General features: G+C 39.7%; 2 protein-coding genes across 4 annotated transcripts in view; both read left to right on the top strand.

Annotated features, from left to right (window-relative positions):
• Positions 1 to 17,242, top strand: part of LOC111583433 (rho GTPase-activating protein 27-like) — a 31,875-nt gene extending 14,633 nt beyond the window's left edge. Inside the window, exons 4-22 of one of the 3 annotated variants that reach the window (XM_023292534.3) lie at positions 1,194 to 1,388; positions 2,468 to 2,614; positions 3,363 to 3,500; positions 3,608 to 3,664; positions 4,031 to 4,114; positions 4,193 to 4,288; positions 4,667 to 4,747; positions 5,582 to 5,638; positions 7,703 to 7,770; positions 7,843 to 7,930; positions 8,829 to 8,930; positions 9,129 to 9,227; positions 9,320 to 9,389; positions 10,157 to 10,270; positions 10,956 to 11,054; positions 11,306 to 11,383; positions 11,598 to 11,732; positions 12,465 to 12,570; positions 13,358 to 17,242. In XM_023292534.3, coding sequence (XP_023148302.2) covers positions 1,194 to 1,388; positions 2,468 to 2,614; positions 3,363 to 3,500; positions 3,608 to 3,664; positions 4,031 to 4,114; positions 4,193 to 4,288; positions 4,667 to 4,747; positions 5,582 to 5,638; positions 7,703 to 7,770; positions 7,843 to 7,930; positions 8,829 to 8,930; positions 9,129 to 9,227; positions 9,320 to 9,389; positions 10,157 to 10,270; positions 10,956 to 11,054; positions 11,306 to 11,383; positions 11,598 to 11,732; positions 12,465 to 12,570; positions 13,358 to 13,535 — 1,992 coding nt within the window. In that variant the 3' untranslated portion in view covers positions 13,536 to 17,242. The remainder of the gene's footprint in view (positions 1 to 1,193; positions 1,389 to 2,467; positions 2,615 to 3,362; positions 3,501 to 3,607; positions 3,665 to 4,030; positions 4,115 to 4,192; positions 4,289 to 4,666; positions 4,748 to 5,581; positions 5,639 to 7,702; positions 7,771 to 7,842; positions 7,931 to 8,828; positions 8,931 to 9,128; positions 9,228 to 9,319; positions 9,390 to 10,156; positions 10,271 to 10,955; positions 11,055 to 11,305; positions 11,384 to 11,597; positions 11,733 to 12,464; positions 12,571 to 13,357) is intronic. The other 2 variants (XM_055005134.1, XM_023292536.3) reach the window with 2 other exon arrangements.
• Positions 17,243 to 18,292: 1,050 nt separating this feature from the next.
• On the top strand, positions 18,293 to 21,201 carry ccdc103 (coiled-coil domain containing 103). The gene is made up of 3 exons (XM_023292543.3): positions 18,293 to 18,409; positions 19,208 to 19,383; positions 20,238 to 21,201. The coding sequence occupies exons 2-3, from the start codon at positions 19,235 to 19,237 to the stop codon at positions 20,413 to 20,415; spliced, it is 327 nt and encodes a 108-aa protein (XP_023148311.2). The 5' UTR covers positions 18,293 to 18,409; positions 19,208 to 19,234; the 3' UTR covers positions 20,416 to 21,201.
• The last annotated feature ends 25 nt before the right edge of the window (positions 21,202 to 21,226 follow it).

Raw genomic sequence — 21,226 nt, 5'->3', positions numbered from 1 at the left:
TGTGTGTGTGTGTGTTTACAATGTGTGTGTGTGTTTACAGAACCCGGGTGGAGTTTCTTCCTGCTGCAGTCGACAAAATCAGATTTAGTCGTTGGTGAAGCTGAAACTCTGCAGCAGCAGACCAGCATGTGACTCACTGTGGTCGACGATCAATAATCAATAATCAGCTGTTATTATCAGATATTTCCTGCTGACATGTCGTCATCGTTTCTGATCACCGATGATGTCGTACTCAATGCAAAATGTCCAAACAAACCAAACAGTGATTGAAAACACTGAAAACAGAGAGACAAAGAGTAACAAACAAAAGCAAACAGTGAGTCAAAAACAAGTGACAAACCTTTTAAAAAAAAAAAAACTGTGAGGGAACAGCAGCTGGTGAAACTGCTGCTATAAAACAAATAATGAAAACACCAGTAAATGCTGAGTCAAAAACAGCAAGTTAAAATGAGCAAAAAAACAGCAAGTGAAAAACACTCTGAAGAACAGTACGTAAAAAAACAGTGAGTGAAAAGTAGCAACTGAAAAACAGCATAACAAAGTGACCAAAATACATGCCAAAAGTTCAAAATAAGAATTAAAAAAGACCAAAAGGACACTTTATTGTCAAAAATAAAAACCAAAATGACCAAAAACAAATGCAAAATATCCTAAATATAATGAAAAGAGAGCAAAAAGGCACTTCAAATGTCTAAATCAATGCAAAATGTCCACAATATGAGGAAAAATGATCCAAAACACATTAAAAATGTCCAAAATAAGACACAAAATGACCAAAAAATAAATTAAAAATGTTCAAAATGAGACAAAAAATTATCAAAAACACACTCGAAAACACAAGTACACAGTGAGTCAAAAGCAGCAAGTGTAAAATAAGCAATAAACAACAGATGAAAAACAAGTGCTAGTAAACAAGAAAAATATGACTGAAAAAAGGGAAAAAGGGTAAGTACAGAACAGTTAGCAAAAAACAGCATCTGAAAACGGCAGCGACTGAAAAACAGCGAGTGAAAATGAAAACTGATCCGAAACTTAAGCAGCAAAAATATTAAATAACTTTCTGAGCTGATCAATAACATCTTCACAGGTAAATAATTAACAGATAAATGAAAACGTGTTTGTGAAGCTGTGAATAATCTCTGCTGGATTAAAGTGTCCAGGTACCGTCCCTTTAAGACTCTCTCTCCCTGCAGGTCGTCACCTCACCCATCTACGCCAACGTCTCCCCCCTGAAGAAAACGCTTCACCTGTCTGTTCCTGGCCCTGCCCTGCCCTCCCCTCCTCCCTCTGACCCCGCCCCACCTGCAGGCCACACATCCTCCACGTCAGGCTCCTCCTCCGGGATGTTAAGCCCCGCCTCCCCCATCAGCCCACAGGACGGATGGCAGGTAAGCTCACCCGTTCAGACTATGATACATCCCATTTGATCATTAATAAAGTTACTGTAGATGAAGAATCAGGTGGTTCTGCAGTAAACAGAAGAAACTGAATAACTGAGAGAAGCTGAAGATAAAAACCAAATAAAGGTAGAAAATTACATTTTAGGACTTAGAGAATTTCACAGATAATATTACAGACAATATCGAGTAAAATCACATCAATTTAAAAACAGTATTATGTTAAATTACAACAAATTACACAATTTTACTGTATTTAATTAGTTACAAAATATTATTTTACAGATATTTGCTGTTTATAAAGTTACAATATTTGATAGATTTTCACCTTTTTTCCAACAGAACAACTTTTTACTGTGAAATTACTGCGGTACATTTATATAAATGAAATTTAAAGACTGAAGGAAGCTGAAGTGAAACTGAAGCCAAACTGCTCTGAATCACAAATGTTTCCACACTTTCCCTTTAATCTTTATGTATAAAGGCGTAGTTTTGTGTTTCTGTGGTTCAGGTGTCGTGTGAAAAGGTTTTTCAGTGTGACTCGCTGGTTTCTCTGCAGCTAATTAAAGTTTGATCAGCTGAAACCGGAGCAGGTTTGTTCCATCAGATGATCAGTTTGTTGTCACTGAGAAACAGGAAACGCTTCGCTGCTAAAACTGATGTCTGAAACTAAAACTGACAGAAAACTTTATTACACTCAAGATTAAAATGATGCAAGATTAAATTCACATCGTGGCAGAACTCAGCTGCTTAAAATCAGTTTCTCAGTTTTGTTTTATTTTAAATCTTAAGAAACAACAAAAAACTCAATAACAATGTAAGAAAAAGTCAAATCTTACATTAAATATATGTAAATATATAAATCTAAGTATCTTTACTAAATATAAGTACTAAGTATTGAAAGTTATTTTAGATTTTAACTAACCTGAACAGCTGATTTTTAAAAAGGTTATGTGAAATCTGACTTCTTTTATTCTCAGAAATAGTTTAACATTAGACTTGTTTCTCAGAATTCTTCTAAAATAACACCTGAAAGTGTTGATTGGTAAAGTTCTGACCCGGTTCTTCAGGTCCACACTGACCAGGACAGTGGGAAGGTGTTCTACTACCATCCACTAACCAGACAGACCACCTGGTCCGACCCACACAGAACCCCAGAACAGAACCAGACCAGAGGGCCGCTGGGCTCCCCTCTGCTGTCCCCCGCCTCCTCCCAGGTAAGAAACACTTCTGACGGTGGATGAAAACACCTCTGAAACTGGATAAAATCACCTCACAGCAGTTTATAACACCTCCTAATGGCAGTTTGACACACCTCTGACAGTGGATAAAAACGCTTCTTCACAGCAGTTTAAAATGTCTCCTCACAGCAGCTTGAAGCACCTCTGACAGTAGGTAAAAACACCTCCTAATGGGTAAAAATGCCTCTGAAAGTGGATGAATCACCTCTTACAGTGGGTAAAACGCTTCTTAATTTGTAAAATGCCTCTGACAGTGAGTAGAATGCCTCAGAGCAGTTTGGAAACACCTTCTTTCTGCAGTTTAAAATGCCTCTTCATGGCACTTTAACACACCTCTGACAGTGGATAAAAACACCTCTGACAGTGGATAAAAACACCTCTGACAGTGGGTAAAAACACCTCTGACAGTGGGTAAAAACACCTCTGACAGTGGGTAAAAACACCTCTGACAGTGGGTAAAAATGCTTTTGACAGTAGGTAAAATGCCTCTGACTCGGTAAAAACTGCTGAGAGGTGCTTTTACCCAGTCAGAGGCATTTTACCTACTGGGTAAAAACACTTCATCACAGCAGTTTAAAAGGCCTCTGACACTGGATAAAAATGCGTCCTCACAGCAGATAAAACCACCTCCTCAGCAGTTTAAAATGTCTCCTCACAGCATATTAAAACACCTCTGACAGCAGATAAAAGCACCTCTTCTCAGCAGTTTAAAATGCCTCGTCAGGGTTCCTGTGTGTGGGAGCAGCTGGTGGACGAGGTCTCGGGGAGGTTCTACTACTACAACCACGAGACACGAGTCACATCCTGGTCTTTACCGGAGTCCCCCTCCTCCCCTCCTGGATCCAGCCGGGACATCGGGCCGGTCAGTTGTGGTTTCAGGTTGAGGATTATTTCAGGTAGTTTTATTGAATCAAACCTGCTGAATGTTCGTTCTTGACTCTGTTCTTGTGGTTCTTTGGTTCCTTCAAGCCTCCGCTGCCTGAAGAAGATTATCCAGTAGAGAATGACAACAACGTGTTCACTCCGGTACGAGTTCATGTTTTCACAGTTTGATCCCAACAACACCTAAAGTCTGTCCAGAACTATCACAGCTGGACCAAAGCTGGTACGGACCAGGCAGGAATAAGGTCAAAGACCAGACCAGAACCAGGTTAGAACCAGGCTGAAACCAGGTCAGACACTATCCAAAACCAGGCTAAAACCAGACCAGAACCAGCCTAGAACCAGGCTAAAACCAGGCCAAAATCATGTCAGAGACTATCCAAAACCAGGTCAGAATCAGGCTAAACCCAGGTCAGAAAAATGCTGAAATCGTGATAAAAGTGCTCAAAAGTAGTTAAAACGCTGATCAGAAATGGGTCGATGACTGGTTGTGCCTGATTCTTTTCCCAGAATCCTCAGCAGCATGTAGGTGTGATACCAAGAGCGCAGCTGGACCCAAAGGACCCGATCAGCGCCCAGTGGAGGCAGCAGGAGGTGATCAATAAATCAATAAATCTTATCTTATCTTATCTTATCTTATCTTATTTATCATTGGTCGATTTCATGTTGCAGCCGCTGCATTTGCCCCAGAGGATGATGGGAAATGGAGTTTCTGAGGAGGGTCCGGCGCTACAGATCAGGAACTGGAGACACAGTGTGGCCGAAGACGTACGTCACAAATCATTTCTATTGATCAGGATAATTCCATGATTTTCACATTGAAACAAACTGAATTAAAATAATCTGCAGCTGAGCCCAGAACATCTCCTCGAGGTTAAATATGGGTTAAACCGAACCACAACTTCTCCCTGGATGAACATCTGCTGATTCCAGATGTTCCCGCAACTCCTGTCAGGCGTTCAGGGAACATCTGTAAACTGCAGCGTCTGTGGATAAGCAGACATTCAGTCATTTAGTTTATCATCTTTTTTTTTACAGTTTTTTGTCTTCTCGTTCTAAAGGGAACTGTTATGTCCAACAGACTCACTGTGGTCCTGCATATGAACCTTCTGTCTGTTGAAACTGACCGAGAACGTTTTGTTTCAGACATTCACTCTGAGCCACCGCAGGAACTTCTCTGACGTCACCGAGGTGTCCAACAGAAGACTCTCCCCCGACAGTCAACAGGTAACTCACCTGGTCATCGCATTACGTTCACTCACCTGCTCCTCCTCCTTCATTCATTCATTCATTCATTCATTCATTCATTCATTCATTACTCTGCCAAGGAACGCGGTAAAGTTATATGACGATCGGCATACGTTTGTCTGTCCGTCTGTTATTCCCTCTGTGAGCAACATTACTCAAAAACAGACCAACGAATTTGGATGAAATTTTCAGGGAAGGTCAGAAATGACACAAGGACCACCTCATTAGATTTTGGCAGTGATGCGGCTTATAGTCTGGATCCATGGATTTGTTAAAATTTCTGTATCATTGCAAGATAGCGTCACGGCATCACTGGAACTATGATAACAAGTGAACGCTACGTCAGCTGCCTGCTGATGATCACATGATTGTGATCCTACTACAAATCCACCACTGCGGACTTATCGGGACTTATCCATTGGAAATGATACAAGGAACAATTGATTGAATTGTGGGGTGTTTCCGAGTCCCATCAATTCCTGCCGCTCGCTACATATTTAGGTCACGCAATTCGGTATCCGTACATAACGTACACATGCATAACACACACCTGTTCTCAGCGCAAGGTCATTTTAATTGTGGGTACATCTATATTAAATGGCCACATTCTATAGTGCTGTGATTTCTGATCAATAACTAATAAACAAATGCTGCATTTCTGACAATGCTATATGGGGGAATGAGCAGCTTTGGCAGAGTACTGCGCTCTCCGAGTGCTTTTCTTGTTCATTCATTCATTCATTCATTCATTCATTCATTCATTCATTCATTCATTCATTCATTCGTTCATTCATTCTGTTCTCCTTCACCAAGTTCGACAGGAACAGACTGAAGAGGAATCTGTCCAATCGGAGCACAGGCTCCAACCATGTAGGTCCTGATTGGCTGTTAGGTGTTTCCATGGAAACGTGACGACAGCTACTTTTACTAACATCTGATTTCTGGGAACTTTTTGGGCCGTTTCAGAAGCACAGCGCCTCCTGCAGGGTTCCTCAGCATCATTAAAGATCAGTCGATTAGTTGTCAGATTTTAAATTCATCTCCAGCTATGTTGATATTTGATCAGTCAAGTCATTTTGTAATATAAACAGTCTGAATTCTTTGATTTCAGCTTCTTCAGTTTGAATATTTTCTGGTTTATTCCCTCTCTGACAGTAAACTGAGGCTCTTTGGACTAAACAAGACATTTGAGGAAACTCTGATCCACATTTTTAACATGTTCTGATGTTCTAGAGCCAAACAGCTGATTGATTCATCAACAAAGACATTGAAGTTTTATGGCCCAGAAGGTTTCTCAGTGTTGCTCCACTAACTCTCCTCCTCACAGCTCTGGCTGGGTTCTGCTGGTGGTTCTGTGTTTACTTCTATACTTTATGATTCTTCTCAGGAGGCTGAGGACGTTCTGCTGTCCTAAGGGTGCTTTACGGTGCTTTTTCAGGTTTTGTGTGTCACTGAGAACGCTCTAGATGTTCTTTGATAAGCAGTGCAGATCCTCAGTTGGCTCAAGGTTCCTCAGGTCCTGGAAAGTTCTCCAGGTATTGGAGGATGTTTCCAGGATGGAGCGGACTGATAGATAAACTTCCTAAATGTCAGGTTTTCTTTACAGATTAGAAAATATTCAGATAAGATCAAAAATACTCATTTTAACCAATCCAGTGAAAACTACTCAAGGAAGTAACTCACTTCTTTGTGATTTGGGACCAAAACTGAGATCTGAATTTAGAGGTTTTTTCTGTTTTCACCCTCAAATAGAAACCTGTGAAGCCATTTTCATGGTTTAATATCTTTGTGAATAAATCTAACAGACATGAAATGTGGTGAGAACAGACAGAATAGTTTCATCAGATCATAATTTTTAATTAATATTTTTAATTATTGGTCCTTGAAAATGGAAACAAGTGCAGAATTGTGAATCCAGGCTAGTGTTGTGTCACTATAAAGTTCCTGTCAGTGAATGAATGTGGATGTAATGTACCTCAGATTCAACATCTGCACTCAGAACACCAACATCTTGACCCCTATGATCATCAAGAAAACTGGAACCTTGTCTTGTCAAACTTTCCACACATCAGATTCTACTGATGTTAGAGCAGCAAAATTGGTCAAATGTCGACCAAAGACAGTATTTTAGTAGAAATAAGCATCCATCCACATATATACACTTACAGGAACTTTATAGAGACACAACACCAGCCTAGATTGAACATTCTGCATTTTCAATGTCCAGTAATTAAAATATGTCCTCTGCTGGATCCATTCAATCATTCCAATCTGATGAAACTGTTCTGTCTGTTCTCAACACATTTCATGGCTGTGAAGATACTAGACCTGTAAAATGGCTTCTCAGGTTTGTTAAAGGTGAAAATAGAAACATTTCCAGGTCTGGAAACAGATTAAATGCTCCAAATCTCAGACACAGCATTGAACAGAACTCACTTTTGGGGCTTTAGTAATGGCATCTCCATATACTGTAGTGGATAGTCTATTAAAGGAAGAAACTTTTACTTCTTTCAAAGAGGATTTTTGTTTCCTTTCTCAATTCCTTTTTTTTTAAAGGATTATGAAACGGAATAATAAAGTGAAAGGGGGAGACAAAATCTTACCACCCGTTTTTAATTTTCTTCTTTATAAAACCCAACATAAATGAGATTTCTTTGCTCAATTTGCATTTTATTTTGTTTTCATTTCATTAAACTTACACTTTTTTGACTTCAAAATATTCCCCATGTTTTGTTTTGGTTGACTTCAAATTTTCTCCAACACCAGTTCTGGTGTTCTGGTTTTCTAGTGTTAAGGTGTTCTGGTGTTGTAGTGTTCAGGTCTTTTGGTTTTCTGGTGTGCTGACAACATCCTGCAGGTAGAACCTCTCCCTGTTTACAGAGGAGTCATGTTTCTCCCCCCTCCATCAGCTCACCTGTGTGTCTGTCTCTGCAGAGCCACCTGCTGGAGAAAGCAGGAATCCTCAACAAGACCAAAGTAGCCGATAATGGAAAAAAGATCAGGTGAGATCAGCAGCTTGTTTTGTCCAGCAGGATTCACCCGACAGCTGCAGTAACTGTGTGTGTTCTCCTCAGGAAGAACTGGAGTCAGTCCTGGACCGTCCTCCACGGAGGGATCCTCACGTTCCACAAAGACCCCAAGTCTGCCCCCGCTGGGAACGCTGTAAGAACCAAACTAGAACCTCTGCACAACTGGTTTTCTTTCACCCAAAGTAGAATTCAGATCCTTGATGTTTTGGACATTCACTGGCTTAACAGCAGCTCTCTTATTATAAAAAATTATCAAGAAATATCAGTGTTTTTAACCCTCCTGTTATCTTCATTTACTGGCACCAAAAAATATTGTTTCCTTGTCTGAAAAAAAATCCAAAAATTCAGCAAAAAAATCCTCAAATTCCTGAAAATTTGCAAAACCTGCAGGAAGAAAATTCCAATAATTCCTTAAAAGTTTTATTTTTAAAAAAATCCCCCAAAATTGACAAGTAAATTCTTGTAAACATTTTCAAAAAATGAGCAAAAATCTTCCAAAAAAGTCCTAAAAATATCTATAGTGATTACATATATATCAGTAAAACTTCTAATATTTTCTTTAAGAACATTCAGAGAAAAATCAACCAAAATCCAGCGAATTTTGCTGGATTTTGGTTGATTTTTTTGTGATTGTTCTTAAAGAAACATTTTTTTAACATTTCTTTTTTCCACCAAAAAAATGTTTGAAAATGTGGACATAAAAATATACATTTTTCCACATTTTCAAGCTTTTAAATGGGTCAACTTGACCCGCAGGACAATGTGAGGGTTAATCCTTGCAACTAAAGGTTAATCTGTATAATTAATAGATCATATTTAAATTAGTCTGGTTAGTCAGTATGTGGTGCAGGTGTTGATTCTGATTATTCAGAATGACATCATATTTAATACGGATAAAATTTTAACCTCAATATTTAAACTTAGAACCCTAATCCAGAAGCTACTGTTCATCTAAATGTTCAGTATAAATAACAATAAGTTGATGATGGTGATGATGATGGTGATGATGAAGATGTGCTGTGTTTCCTCAGAGTAAAGCATCCCAGATTGTTCCTGAATACACCGTCGAACTCAGAGGTTCTTCAGTTTCTTGGGCCTCCAAAGACAAGTCGTCCAAGAAGAACGTTCTCGAGGTACACGGTTCTGCACACAACACAGCCTCTGTTGCCATGGTTGCAGCCTGCCGTAGAAGTCACACAGCCGTTACCATGGTTACAGTCACCCTCATCGTCATTTACTCTACCACTGTCTTGTGTGATAAAACCTTTCTGACCTGACTGTGCAGCTGTTGTCATGGTTACTCAGTGTTGTTGTGTTGTGTGTGCGTGCAGCTGAAGACTCGGCAGGGTTGTGAGTACCTGATGCAGTACGACACTGAGAGCATCATCTATGATTGGCTGAAAGTCATCCAGGACACAATCAGACAGCTGGTAACACAACACAACACACCACACAACATTAATTAATGAATTAGTTCATTTATTTCTTTATTGTTTATTTGTTTGTCCTGCCGGTGTTGCAGGAGCTGGATCATCTCTCTGAGGACGAGGATGAAGCTTCAGACAAAGAGGACAAGGACAGGAAGAGAACCTGTGAGTTGTACCGAAAGCTGAACGCACTAAATGGACTTCAGCTGTCTGACTGTTTCACATCGTTCAGAATGCATCCAAAAGATTCAAAATCTGCAGAAAAGACACAAACTCATCTGAAAATGTCAGAAAATGTTCAAAATTAGTAAAAAAGTGACTCAAAGTGTAAAATCAGTGGAAATAATTTGACTGAAATACGAACCTTTAGTCGACAGTTTTCTGAACGAACAATAGCTTCATTTAACAGCGTCTGACTGACAGACAGGAGGACATTAAAGATCTGTTCTATATTTTACTGGTTCCACCTCTGCATGCGTCACTGTTGGTCTTTAAGAATTACATTGAAATTAAAACACCTTCTTCTTGTTCTTCTTCTTCTTCTTCTCCTTCTTCTCTTCTCCATCTTCTGCTTCCTCTCCTTCTTCTTCTTCTCCTCCTCTTCCTTCTCCTCCTTCTTCTTCTTCTTCTCCTCCTCCTCCTGATTCTCCGTCTTCTCCTCCTCTTCCTTCTCCTCCTTCTTCTTCTTCTTCTTCTTCTCCTCCTCCTTCTGATTCTCCATCTTCTCCTCCTCTTCCTTCTCCTCCTTCTTCTTCTTCTTCTACTTCTTCTCCTCCTCCTCTTCCTTCTTCTTCTCCTCCTCCTCCTTCTCTTTCTTCTTCTCCTCCTCCTCCTTCTTCTTCTCCTCCTCCTTCTTATTTTCCTTCTTCTTCTCCTCCTCCTTCTTATTTTCCTTCTTCTTCTCCTCCTCCTTCCTCTTCTTCTTCTTCCAGCCACCAGGGGTTCATCAGGAGACCCTGAGCAACGGCGAGTTCGAACCAAGCTGCGACGTTTCCTCCAGCGACGGCCGACGCTGCAGAGCGTCAAAGAGAAAGGATACATCAGAGGTCAGAACCAGAACCAGAACCAGAACCAGAACCCTTCCTGCTCTGTTCACAGTGATGTCACAAACATCCAGTCTTCAGAAGAGCACTGAGGTTCAACAATTTGCTGTTAGCTTCAGTTTTAATGTTTAAACTGATGCAACAGAGTAACAGAAAAACAGCAAGATAGAAGTAAGAATTAGAACTGGAGATGAAAGTGAAGTAAAACTGCACATACTAATGAAATAATACACAACAGTCATTTCACATAATTCACATTTATTTTCCTGCCTTCATTTAAATGAGGTCATGTGTTGTTTTTCTTTTAAATGTTTAATGGAGGATTTTTAGGAACAGTGACATGACCTATAAAACACAATATTCTAACTTTAAATGATAGAAATAATAATAAAATGATCCTTTCATGTTCTGAACGACCACCGTCACACATGCTGATATGAAACATTATCCAGAATGCACCTTTATTTCTATGTGATGAACTATGAGTGAGATTGAGCTTGAAATCTTCACTGAAATCAGTAAAAGCTGCAGATGTGATCTAAAATAAAGAAATAATATTAAGTTTGTTGAGAAAAGCTTTGGTAAACCTTGAAATTGTACATTTTGTGCCTCATTGAGCCTTTTCTTGGTTAAATCAAGCTTCAGTAAACCCTGGAAGGTTTTCTCAGTGTTTCTTCATGTGTTTTAGATAATGTGTTCGGCTGCCACCTGGACACTCTGTGCCACCGAGAAAACGCCACCATCCCCAAGTTTGTGGAAAAGTGCATCCGAACGGTGGAGAGGAGAGGTGAGCACACGGATACAGCAGCAGACAGGATGGAAAATGAATCAGTCAGAGCTGCAGCGTCATCTTCATCAGTAATCAACCTCATGTTTAAAATGCCAGAAAACAGCTGTAACTTAAGAGATATCAGACATGTTTCCTGCTTGGATCGGTCTGAATCTCTGGCAGCAGTCGGGTCTTTGGTTCTTGAGATGAACTCCAGCTGTCCTGATCATGCTGAAGGTTCTGAGTCTGACCTGAACTTCTGGTTGCAGGTCTGGATGTTGATGGGATCTACAGAGTGAGTGGGAACCTCGCTGTGATCCAGAAACTGCGGCACAAAGCCGATCACGGTAACAAACCACCAATAACCAAACCATGGATCAATAACCTGTAAACGGACTGCATAATCAATAACCTGATCAGGATTTAGAGGATCAGGGGCTTAGAGGAGGATTATAATATGAATCTCAGAAAGAGACATGAAACAGCCCAAAGAGTCCAGAGAGGTTCTGCTGGAGGCGTTCTGGTCTAACTGATGGTATTTCTTCTTCTGTGGTTCCTCAGAGGAGCAGCTAGACCTGGAGGACGGACAGTGGGAGGAGATCCACGTCATCACTGGAGCTCTGAAGCTCTTCCTCAGAGAACTCCCAGAACCACTGTTCCCCTTCAGCTGCTTCGACAAGTTCATCGCAGCCATCCGTCAGTACACAATAATCACAGTAATCACAATACACAGTAATCACAATAGTCACAATGCTTAATAATCACAGTATTCATAATACACAGTAATCACAATAATCACAGTGCAAAATAATCACAATTCACAATAACCACAATAAACACAGTACACAATAATCACAGTAATCACAGTACACAATCACAATACAAAATAATCACAATACACAATAATCACAGTACACAATAATCACAATTCACAGTAATCATGGTAAACAATAATCACAGTACACAATAATTACAGTACACAGTAATCCCAATAATCACAATACACAATAATCACAGTACACAGTAATCACATTAATCACAGTACTCAATAATCCAGTACACAATAGTCATAATAATCCAGTACACAATAATTACAGTAATCAGTAATCGCAATAATCACAATACACAATAATCACAGTACACAATAATCACAATAATCACAGTACACAATAAGCACAATTCACAGTAATCACGATACAAAATCACAGTACGCAATAATCACAGTAATCATAGTACACAGTGATCACAATAATCACAGTATACAGTGATCACAATGTGCTGTTAGACAACAGCAGGAACATGTTTCAGTCACATGCTGCAGTTTTTACTGTTAAATCCTGACCTGGATCCTCAGGGTTCCTCCTGTTTGTGTTGTTGTTGAGGAACCATCAGAATGTGACTGCAGCTCTTTGTGTTTGGTTCCTGCAGAGGTTTCAGACTACACTCTCAGAGTCTCCTACATGAAGGACCTGGTCCGGACTCTGCCTCTGCCCAACCACGACACCATGGAGTTGCTGTTCAAACACCTGCGCAAGTAAGATCACCTGAAGACCCAGGACCAAGCAAAAGACCCAGGACCAACCAACAGACCCAGAACTAACCAAAAGATCCAGGACTAACCAACTAGGACTGGCCCAAAGAACCAAGACTAACATAAACAACCATGACTGACTGAAGAACCCAAGAGTGACCTAAACACCCAGACCTAACACACACACACACATGACAAATTGACATTTTCCCATGACTTGTGTGGTTACTACAAAATGCATAACATATTTTTGAACTTGAAAACATCCCATCAACACTCTTTAAAGTTATATATAAAACGAGGTGCCTAACGTATTGAGCTACCTAAAGTCATTCACTACTTCAGGCTAAAGGACAAAATATGAAACAAGTTTAGGTATATTCTCCTTCAAAAACATAGCTACCCAGCTAGGACTAACCTAAAAACCAGGATTGAAGGACCACAGCTAACCTAAAGACACAGGACTAACCCAAACCTGACCAGCCAGGACTGACCTAAAGACTCAAGAGTACCTTAAAGACCAAGGACTAACAAACAATTAGAACTAACCCAAAGACCCTGAACTGTCCTGCAGATCCAGGACGAGTTTGCTCAATATTTTTTCTTAACCAGTGATAGAAAGCAAGAATTACATCTTTCTAGTGTTTGATTTTTACCTGAGAGGTAATTCTGATCCTACACTTGACTCCAAACAGAATTGAACAAACTACATCTGCTGGGCTCGACTGGATCAGGACTCACACCAAGTCTATCTGCTTTGAAATAATGACACTGTTCTATCTGTCTCCAGGGTGATCGAGCACAAGGAGTCTAACCGAATGTCGGTTCAGAGCGTTGCCATCGTGTTCGGGCCCACGCTGCTTCGGCCTCAGACCGAGTCAGCCAACATGACGATCCACATGGTGTTCCAGAGCCAGATAGTGGAGCTCATGCTCAATGAGTTCCAGACCATCTTCTCTGGGAGCTAGAACCGCCTGGAGCTCCTCTGTGACCTTCAAGAACCCTTTGAGGACCTCATGGAGGCTTTTTATCGGAACTGCCAAAAGCCTTCCAACACCATTTTGAAACTTTACCTCTTCTCCAAACCAAGTTCACATGGACTGAATCTGCAGACTGCATGATGTCCCTTCTAACCACTGTGGCTAAAATCATCCAAGTAGAACCTGAATGGAACCACCTAAAACCCTGTACTGGTTCTGAAAAATTGACCTTCCAACTTACTTCTTCTTCAAGGACCAAACAAAACACCTGTTTTAAATTTTTTCTATTTTTTTTATCTTTGAAAAAGAGCTGCTCTGATAAGTTCCAAGTCCTCTCTCCAGGTAATGATCCTAGTAGGACCACTTAGAACCCTGGACTGGTTTTGAAAACTCAACTTACATCTCTGCTTCTCTTTGAAGAAAAAAGATCAAACAAAACATGCAGTTACACCCCCCAGATATCTCCCCATGAGTAAAACAAGTTACAGATTCTTTGACAAACTTGGAGAACTGCGGATCTGAATTCATGTCCTGTTCTTAATTCATCTGACTTCTAATTCTAGACATTCATCTTCTTGGGTTTTGAATATGGAACCTGCTGGATAGATGAGGCCCCTTTCCAACCACTGACACTAAAATGATCCTAGTAGAACCTGAGTGGAACCACCTAAAACCCTGGAACAGCACCTTTAAGGCAACAAACAAAATAAAACATACTTTCTTAAAACGTCCATGTGAACTAGAATTCTTCTTCAGCAAATTCCACATCCCTCTAGAACCTTTTCACTCTCTGGACCTAAACATCATCTCCTTTTTAATAAATCAAAACACTGTGACTTACATAATCTAGGATGAACCCGAATAAGAACAAGTGAATCCTTGGACTGGCTTCAAAACCATAATCTGCCTCTTTGGTTCTCTTTAAAGAAAACAGACCAAACAAGACTCTAATGAAAAACTCCCAAGGAAGTTCCAAATATTTCTGAAAGGTCTGGATCCAAACCTCAGGTTCATAAAGGATCAAACATGGAACTTGTTTGTTACACTACGCCCCTTAAACCACTGACTATGCAAAACCTGAGAGGAACCATCTAAAATCCTGGACTGGTCCTGAACCTATAACTTCTCCTTTAAGAAACAGACCAAACAAAACATATTTTCTAACATTTCTTAGTGACTAAAATGATCCAGTAGATCCCTCTAGAACCCTGCACTGGTTTTGAAAACTCAGCCAGAATCTTTGCTTCTCTGTCAAGACAGACAACCAAACACAGTAACTTTAAACCCCCTCATATCTTCGAGTGAACAGAACAAGTTAGGGATCCTTTAAGGAACATGGAGAACTCTGGACTTCAACTCATCTGCTGTTCTCCTATAACTCCATGAATACTCACTCATCTTTGTGGGTTCTGGACAAAGTAGTAAATAATACAAATGTCCTACTTTGGGAACAAACCAATTCAGTCATTTCCAGGTTTTTCGAGAACCTTGTAGAACTCCGGATCTGAACAGAATTTCTTGGGACTGGTTCTGAAAGCTTAACTAGCACCTTCACTTTGCTTTTGAGGCAGCTGACCAAGCAGAACACACCTGCTCTGCACCTGAATAAAACCCCAAACCAAATCTCTCATGTTGCATCCAAAAAATACTGGGTAATTTTGGAATCTGGTGGAGCTACAGACCCATCTTCCTCTTTTAAAAAAATCTGTGGACATTCAAGTTGAACATGGACCAGCACCACCAGGCCTGAACTGACCCAAGTGCAACTGGAACCATCTACAACCGGTTGTACGGCTGTTTTCAAAGACATGAAACTTTGAGGTATTTTGGTATCCAGAGGTTCACCAGGACCTGAAGAGCACATCACCTCCAAGGAGAACCGCCTCTGAACCTAAACAACAGCTCGATCCGAACAGGATTTATACACTTTCCATGGAAAGACTTCAGATTTTGGATATATGCATCCTGAAGAAACACACTATGGAGTTTTATTCGCTGTAGATACGATACAGGATTGTTTTTAGTCAAATCTTAAAATGTGGGCCTGGGGAACAGAAAAAAAACATTCACTAAGAGAACCTCGGAACAACAGATTCAGACTAAAAATGCTGCAGTTACTGAGTACCTGCTAGAACAAACTAGTCTGACGTATTAGTTTAGTGAAAACTAGCTGTTAAACCGACTCCATCGGAGTTTACTGGTAATTCTTGGTGACTCTCAGCTCTCTTACTTTATAGATCTATTTCAGTAAATCTGTGTTGAACCTTTTCTGCTGCATTCTTCTGTTCATCAGTTTCAAGCTGAGGATCAACACTCAGCAGTTTACCGACAAACATATTTTTGCCAGATTTTTTCATCTGAAAAATAAAAATAGTGTCTGCAGCTCATTTTCTTTAGGCCTTTTATAAAAAACTGATGGACACTGATGTTAGTTTATCAACTATTTTCTGCTTTAAACACACATCCTTTTCTAGTTTCATTCATAAAAACTCAGATGCACCAGCAGGTACTTAATAACTACGTCAGCTATTCTCCAGTCCTCCATAATTAGCACTAAACTGTTATTTACAGCTGATTTTTTTCCCAGAAATTACAAATAAAGTTTCAAAGAAATTAGCTGTAATGCAAAGTGTTTTCATGTTTTTACTATGAGATTTGTCTCTGTTTTGACTTTATATTCTTTATTATATTTTGTCACTGACCCTTGGTTTTATCATTGTCCTCAGATTATATATTCATGTGGGCAGTTAAAATTAAAAGGTTTTGCACATGAACAAAATTTTCTAAGTCAGTTTGAAAAGAACAAGACCATCGTATTTAACACAACATCATCAGTCATGTGCAGCTTGGCGCTAACGAACCAAGTGTTGTTTTAAAGTTGTGCTAAGCTAGGCTAAACACATCCTAACAGGATGTGAAACATGTGACTGTGCAAGAGAGGTTATTTAAATACTAAAATCTATCTTTATATCTGAATGAGGTGTAATAGAAAGTTTAGTGGACCAAGTGTGTTTCCCTGAGGAACGTCACGTCTTATCAAATGCAGTAAAGGAGCTAAGGAAATATTACCTGTATATCTAATAAAAAGGTTAGGTTATGTTTCTCTGAGGAAATTCATGACTTTTTGAGGACAAAAGGTTCCAAGAAATATTGAAGTGTATCTTGAAATGCAGTAGAAAGTTTGAGGACCTAGGATGTTTTTCTGAGGAACTCCGTTACCTGCTGAGAACAAAAATCTCCCAGAAACACTAAACTGCATCTTTGAATCTAAATAAAGTCTCATAGGAAGTTAAAAAGGACCAAGTACATTTCCCTGAGGAATGTCAGACTTTATCAGTGACAGTGAACAAACAGATTTACAGAAATATTAAAGCTTATCTTTAAATTTAAGTGAAATCTAATAGAAAGCTGAGGGGATCCAGAACATTTCCCTGAGGAACTGAAACAGAACACGACGGGATTTACAGGAATTTTAAAGTGTTTTTAAGGGTTGAATTTTCCAGGAACATTTTTTACTGTTGATATTTGTGTCCTGCTGTAATCTGTGCAATGCTGTATGTTTTTATAGTGGTGAGTTTATACTTATTATAGATACTGAACAAAGTTACCATGGAAAATATAACAGGCTAATTTCTGTACATAAGAGGGTATTTTACTGACTTTTATTAAAAATAAAGCAGATCTGTAAGACAGTTTGCGGGTGTTTTTAGTCCAGTTTATTGGTGAATGGATTCATATTAAAACCACCAGTATGAGACATGAGCAGCAACTGCATTTGCTCCAAACATGATGTCAGAGATGGCTATAAATGAAAAGTTCTTCAGAGCTAAAGCTGGGCCTCAGGTGTGCAGAGGGAACAATGATGGATTTCCTAAAGGCTTTTATTTAAAACCAGCAAAGTGTTTGTGCCTGCAGACTGTACAGCAGAACATCAACTTTATTTTTTCCATATTTTGGATGATTTTCCTTGGTGTAAAAACTAAGATTTCTGGTAACCAGCTTTTAATTTAACCAAAAATCTGCCATGAACTTACTCTGAGACAGAAAAACCACCTGAGCTCTGCACTATGAAGCAGGACTGAAGGTTAGCGAGATAACTTCAGGTTTAACTCTGGTTTTAGGACTACGACATGGTCCATCACCATGGTAACAGATGCTGAACCTGGCAACCTGTGGAGCAGATAACGTTCAAGATAACATATATGATTTTTATGTGAAGCGTCTTTGAGTGTTTTGAAAAGCGCTATACAAATAAAATGTATTATTATTATTTTTATAAAAACGCTGCATCACCATTATTAGAAAATCCCATTGAGCTCAGAGGACATTAGTGAGTACAGAAAAATAGAAGTGCCATAAATTGGATGTTTGCACATAGTTTAAATCAAAACTTGTTTTACACCAAAAGCTTCCAAAATGCTTCATTTTAATCCATTAAAGTACTGTGAAAAAATTTAAAGCGTTTGATTTTTTTTTTTTTTTATTATGGAGGAGCTGCAGGGATGTGAAACATATGAACCATTAATGATGCTGCAATCACTGATTAATTTATTAATTCATTCATATCACTATTCTAAAAGCTCATATGGACGCAGATCAATGGCGTAAACTCATAAAAACTCAATTTGTCAGAAAAAAAATTTCCAGATGTTTACTGTGTGTGTGCACGTGTGTATGTGTGTGCGTGTGCAGGTGTGTGTTTTCGTGCCTCTCTCAGCAGAAATCTGTTGCAGAATGACTCGCCGCCCTCCACTGCGCAGGCGCAGCCGGCTGCTTCTCGTCATGGAGACGGTTTGTTGTTTCCGAAGCCCAAAGTGATTAAAACCACTTGAGACACAGCGCGAGGAGGCGGTCTGCTGCAGGTAAGAGTGGAACACCTTCACCTGCTGACCTGACGTTGCAAATTAACAACTTTTAATTATGGTTAAAGTGGTGACCGCTTTAACTGACCTGTTATTGTGGGAAACTACTGACATGAATACGCAGCTAACTTTAGCCAGAGCTAGCTGTAGGCAGTAGTTAGCTGTGCCGTGTTAGTCGGGGTTAGCTAGCATTAGCCCCTAAACTGCGGTTTGAAGAACGTGTAGTTTCTCTGATGGACTCTGTTTCTGGAAATGTTGGTGGTTCCTAAGTACCGGTTCTGGGTGGTTCTGGTTCTCTACGGGTTCCAGCTTCAGGATCCAACTGATAGAATCAGTAGAACTTTCAGAACCTCTAAAACGAGAAGTGGGTGAATAAAATGATGAACTGTGTCTGGGCTGATTTTCGCTCTGACCAGCAGGAGGCGCTGCAGACTCACAGCTGATTGAAGCAGCTTTAGTTCAACTCAAATGACCAGAAAGAACCAACAGGTTGCTGTGTTCTGCTACTGCTGTTTTAATAGTTTCTAATTAACTCTGGTATATGATGTTGTTTAAAGTTTTTAATTAATTCTGGGATTTTATTTTATTCAATATTTTCTCATTAATTTTGGTATATGGTGTTATTTAGCAGTTTTTAATTAATTCTGGCATATGACAAGATTTAATATTTGATGTTTGATTCTGGTTCATGATGATATTTTTACAGCACAGCAGGTGTTTTATTCTGTCGTGTGTTTTAGCTGTAAAGTGCACAAACCTTCATATAAAGTGTAACTTTGATTCTAAAATTTTCCGCAGGTTTGTTTTAAAGTCTGACATCACCAGATGGTAATGATGTCACAGCGCAATGTCATCAACTTCTCAGCGCTGGACAGAGAGCTGCAGGCCGCGGTCGAGTCTGAGCGACGATACAAGCGAGAGAACGAAACCAAGTTGAGAGCTCTGAGCCAGAGAGTCTGCTACAGCCAGTTCAGGTAGCTCAGGGCCTGGAAACAACTCTAGGAGGGCCTGAAACAGGCAAGGGTCTTACCAGAGGGTCCTGGAAAGAGTTTGTGAAAGGGTCCTTAACTTTATTGAAGCTCTCTGAAGTCTTGGGAAGCTCCTGAAACTTCTGCAAGACATTCCAGGGATCCTTTAAAGACCATTGGAGCTCTCCCAGAATGAGCTCCTGGAAACCTTTGCAAGGTTTCGAGACTCTTGGGAGTCTCCAGGGGTTCTTGAATAGATCCTTGAAATCCTTGAAAACTTTCCAGATATCACTGGAGGTGTTCCAGGATACTTGAAAGCAATATTGAAATATTCAAATAGCATTTGTTAGAATTCCAGGATGCTTTAAAAGAATCCCTTGAAAGGCTCTTGAAATCTGAATAAGAAATGTCAGGGTTTTGTTTACAAGTGATTCCAAAGTGCTTGAAAGATTCCAGGCCCCCTTCATGGCCTTAAAATTTCTCTTGAAGACCTTTCAGGAAGTGTTTAAAGACTCCTGGGATATTTCAGGACATCGTAGGATTTGAGCCTTGAAAGGTTTCTGGAAGCAAAATATTTTCAGAGTCTCTGAGAGAACTCCTTCAAGGACCTTGTGGAATGTTTTTAAGGTTCCAGGATGTCTCTGTGGGCTCCTGGGCCTTTTAAAACATTACAAGGGTTCTTGAAGTAGTTCCAGGATGTGATAGGAGCCTCTTTGTGTCTTTGATAACCTTTAAGTCTCCTTGAATTAGCTGCAGGGTGTTTTAGAGGCTTCAGGGGGTCCTTGAAGACCTTCCAGGATGTTCCAGGCTACTTTAAAGCTTCCTTGAAAGTGTTTCCAGGCTGTGCTGTGTGTCCTCAGAGACCTGGTGCTGACCTGCCACCTGAAGCCTCTGAACCGCCAAGACAGAGACGGAGCTTCGCGGAAACCCTGGAACCCCGTCGTCCCCGGCAACACGTCGCATCACGTCACCCCCAGTAACACTCCACATTCTGTTGCCCCGGGCAACGAGGAAGACTTGGGCCCACAGACTGTTTAAAGCTCTGATTTATTTCTACAATTTAGATGTTCTGTGGTTAATTCTTTGGTTTAGTGAATGTTTTAGTGAAAACAACAAAACAACAGTTTCACTTCATGATATTTGCTAATAAACAATGTAAAAGATTTTAGTACAAACTGTTACTACTTTTGCAATGGATGAGTTCTGCTGTTCTCCACCTGTCCACCAGAGGTCCTCAGATTTTCCTTCCAGTCACAGTTGACTGATTTCTCTCACCTGTCTGAACATCTGTTTCTGTTTGTTGCGGTGTTTTCCTGCTGCGGCTCTCTGGCCTCTTTAAAGTTCTGGACACTGTTGAAGTTCATCAGGCTGGTTGTTGGTCTGACCAGCAGGAGGCGCTGCAGACTCACAGCTGAGTGAAGCAGCTTTACTTCAGCTCAAATCACCAGGAAGAATCAACACATCACTATGTTCTGTTACTGTTATTTAATGGTTCCTAATTATCTCTGGTATATGATAATATTTAATAGTGTCTAATTAATTCTTGTGTTTTATTTTTTAAATAGTTTTTAATTAACTCTGGTATATGATTTAATAGTTCCTAATTAACGCTGGTATTTGATTTAATAGTTCCTAATTAACTCTAGTAAATGATTTATTTAATAGTTAATTAATTCTGGCATATTCTGTTCTTTGAAAGTGCTTAATTAACTCTGGTATATGATGTTATTTAATAGTTTCTAATTAACTTTGGTATATGATTTAATAGTTCCTAATTAACTGTGGTATGTTATGTAATTTAATAAATTTCAGTTAACTCTGGTATATGATGTTGTTCCTTAACGTCAGT

Source organism: Amphiprion ocellaris, chromosome 19 (genome assembly GCF_022539595.1).
Source record: "Amphiprion ocellaris isolate individual 3 ecotype Okinawa chromosome 19, ASM2253959v1, whole genome shotgun sequence".
NCBI classification, from domain to species: Eukaryota; Metazoa; Chordata; class Actinopteri; family Pomacentridae; genus Amphiprion; species Amphiprion ocellaris.
Note: the sequence above shows the minus strand (reverse complement) of the source record. Positions and strands in the feature narration are given on the sequence as shown.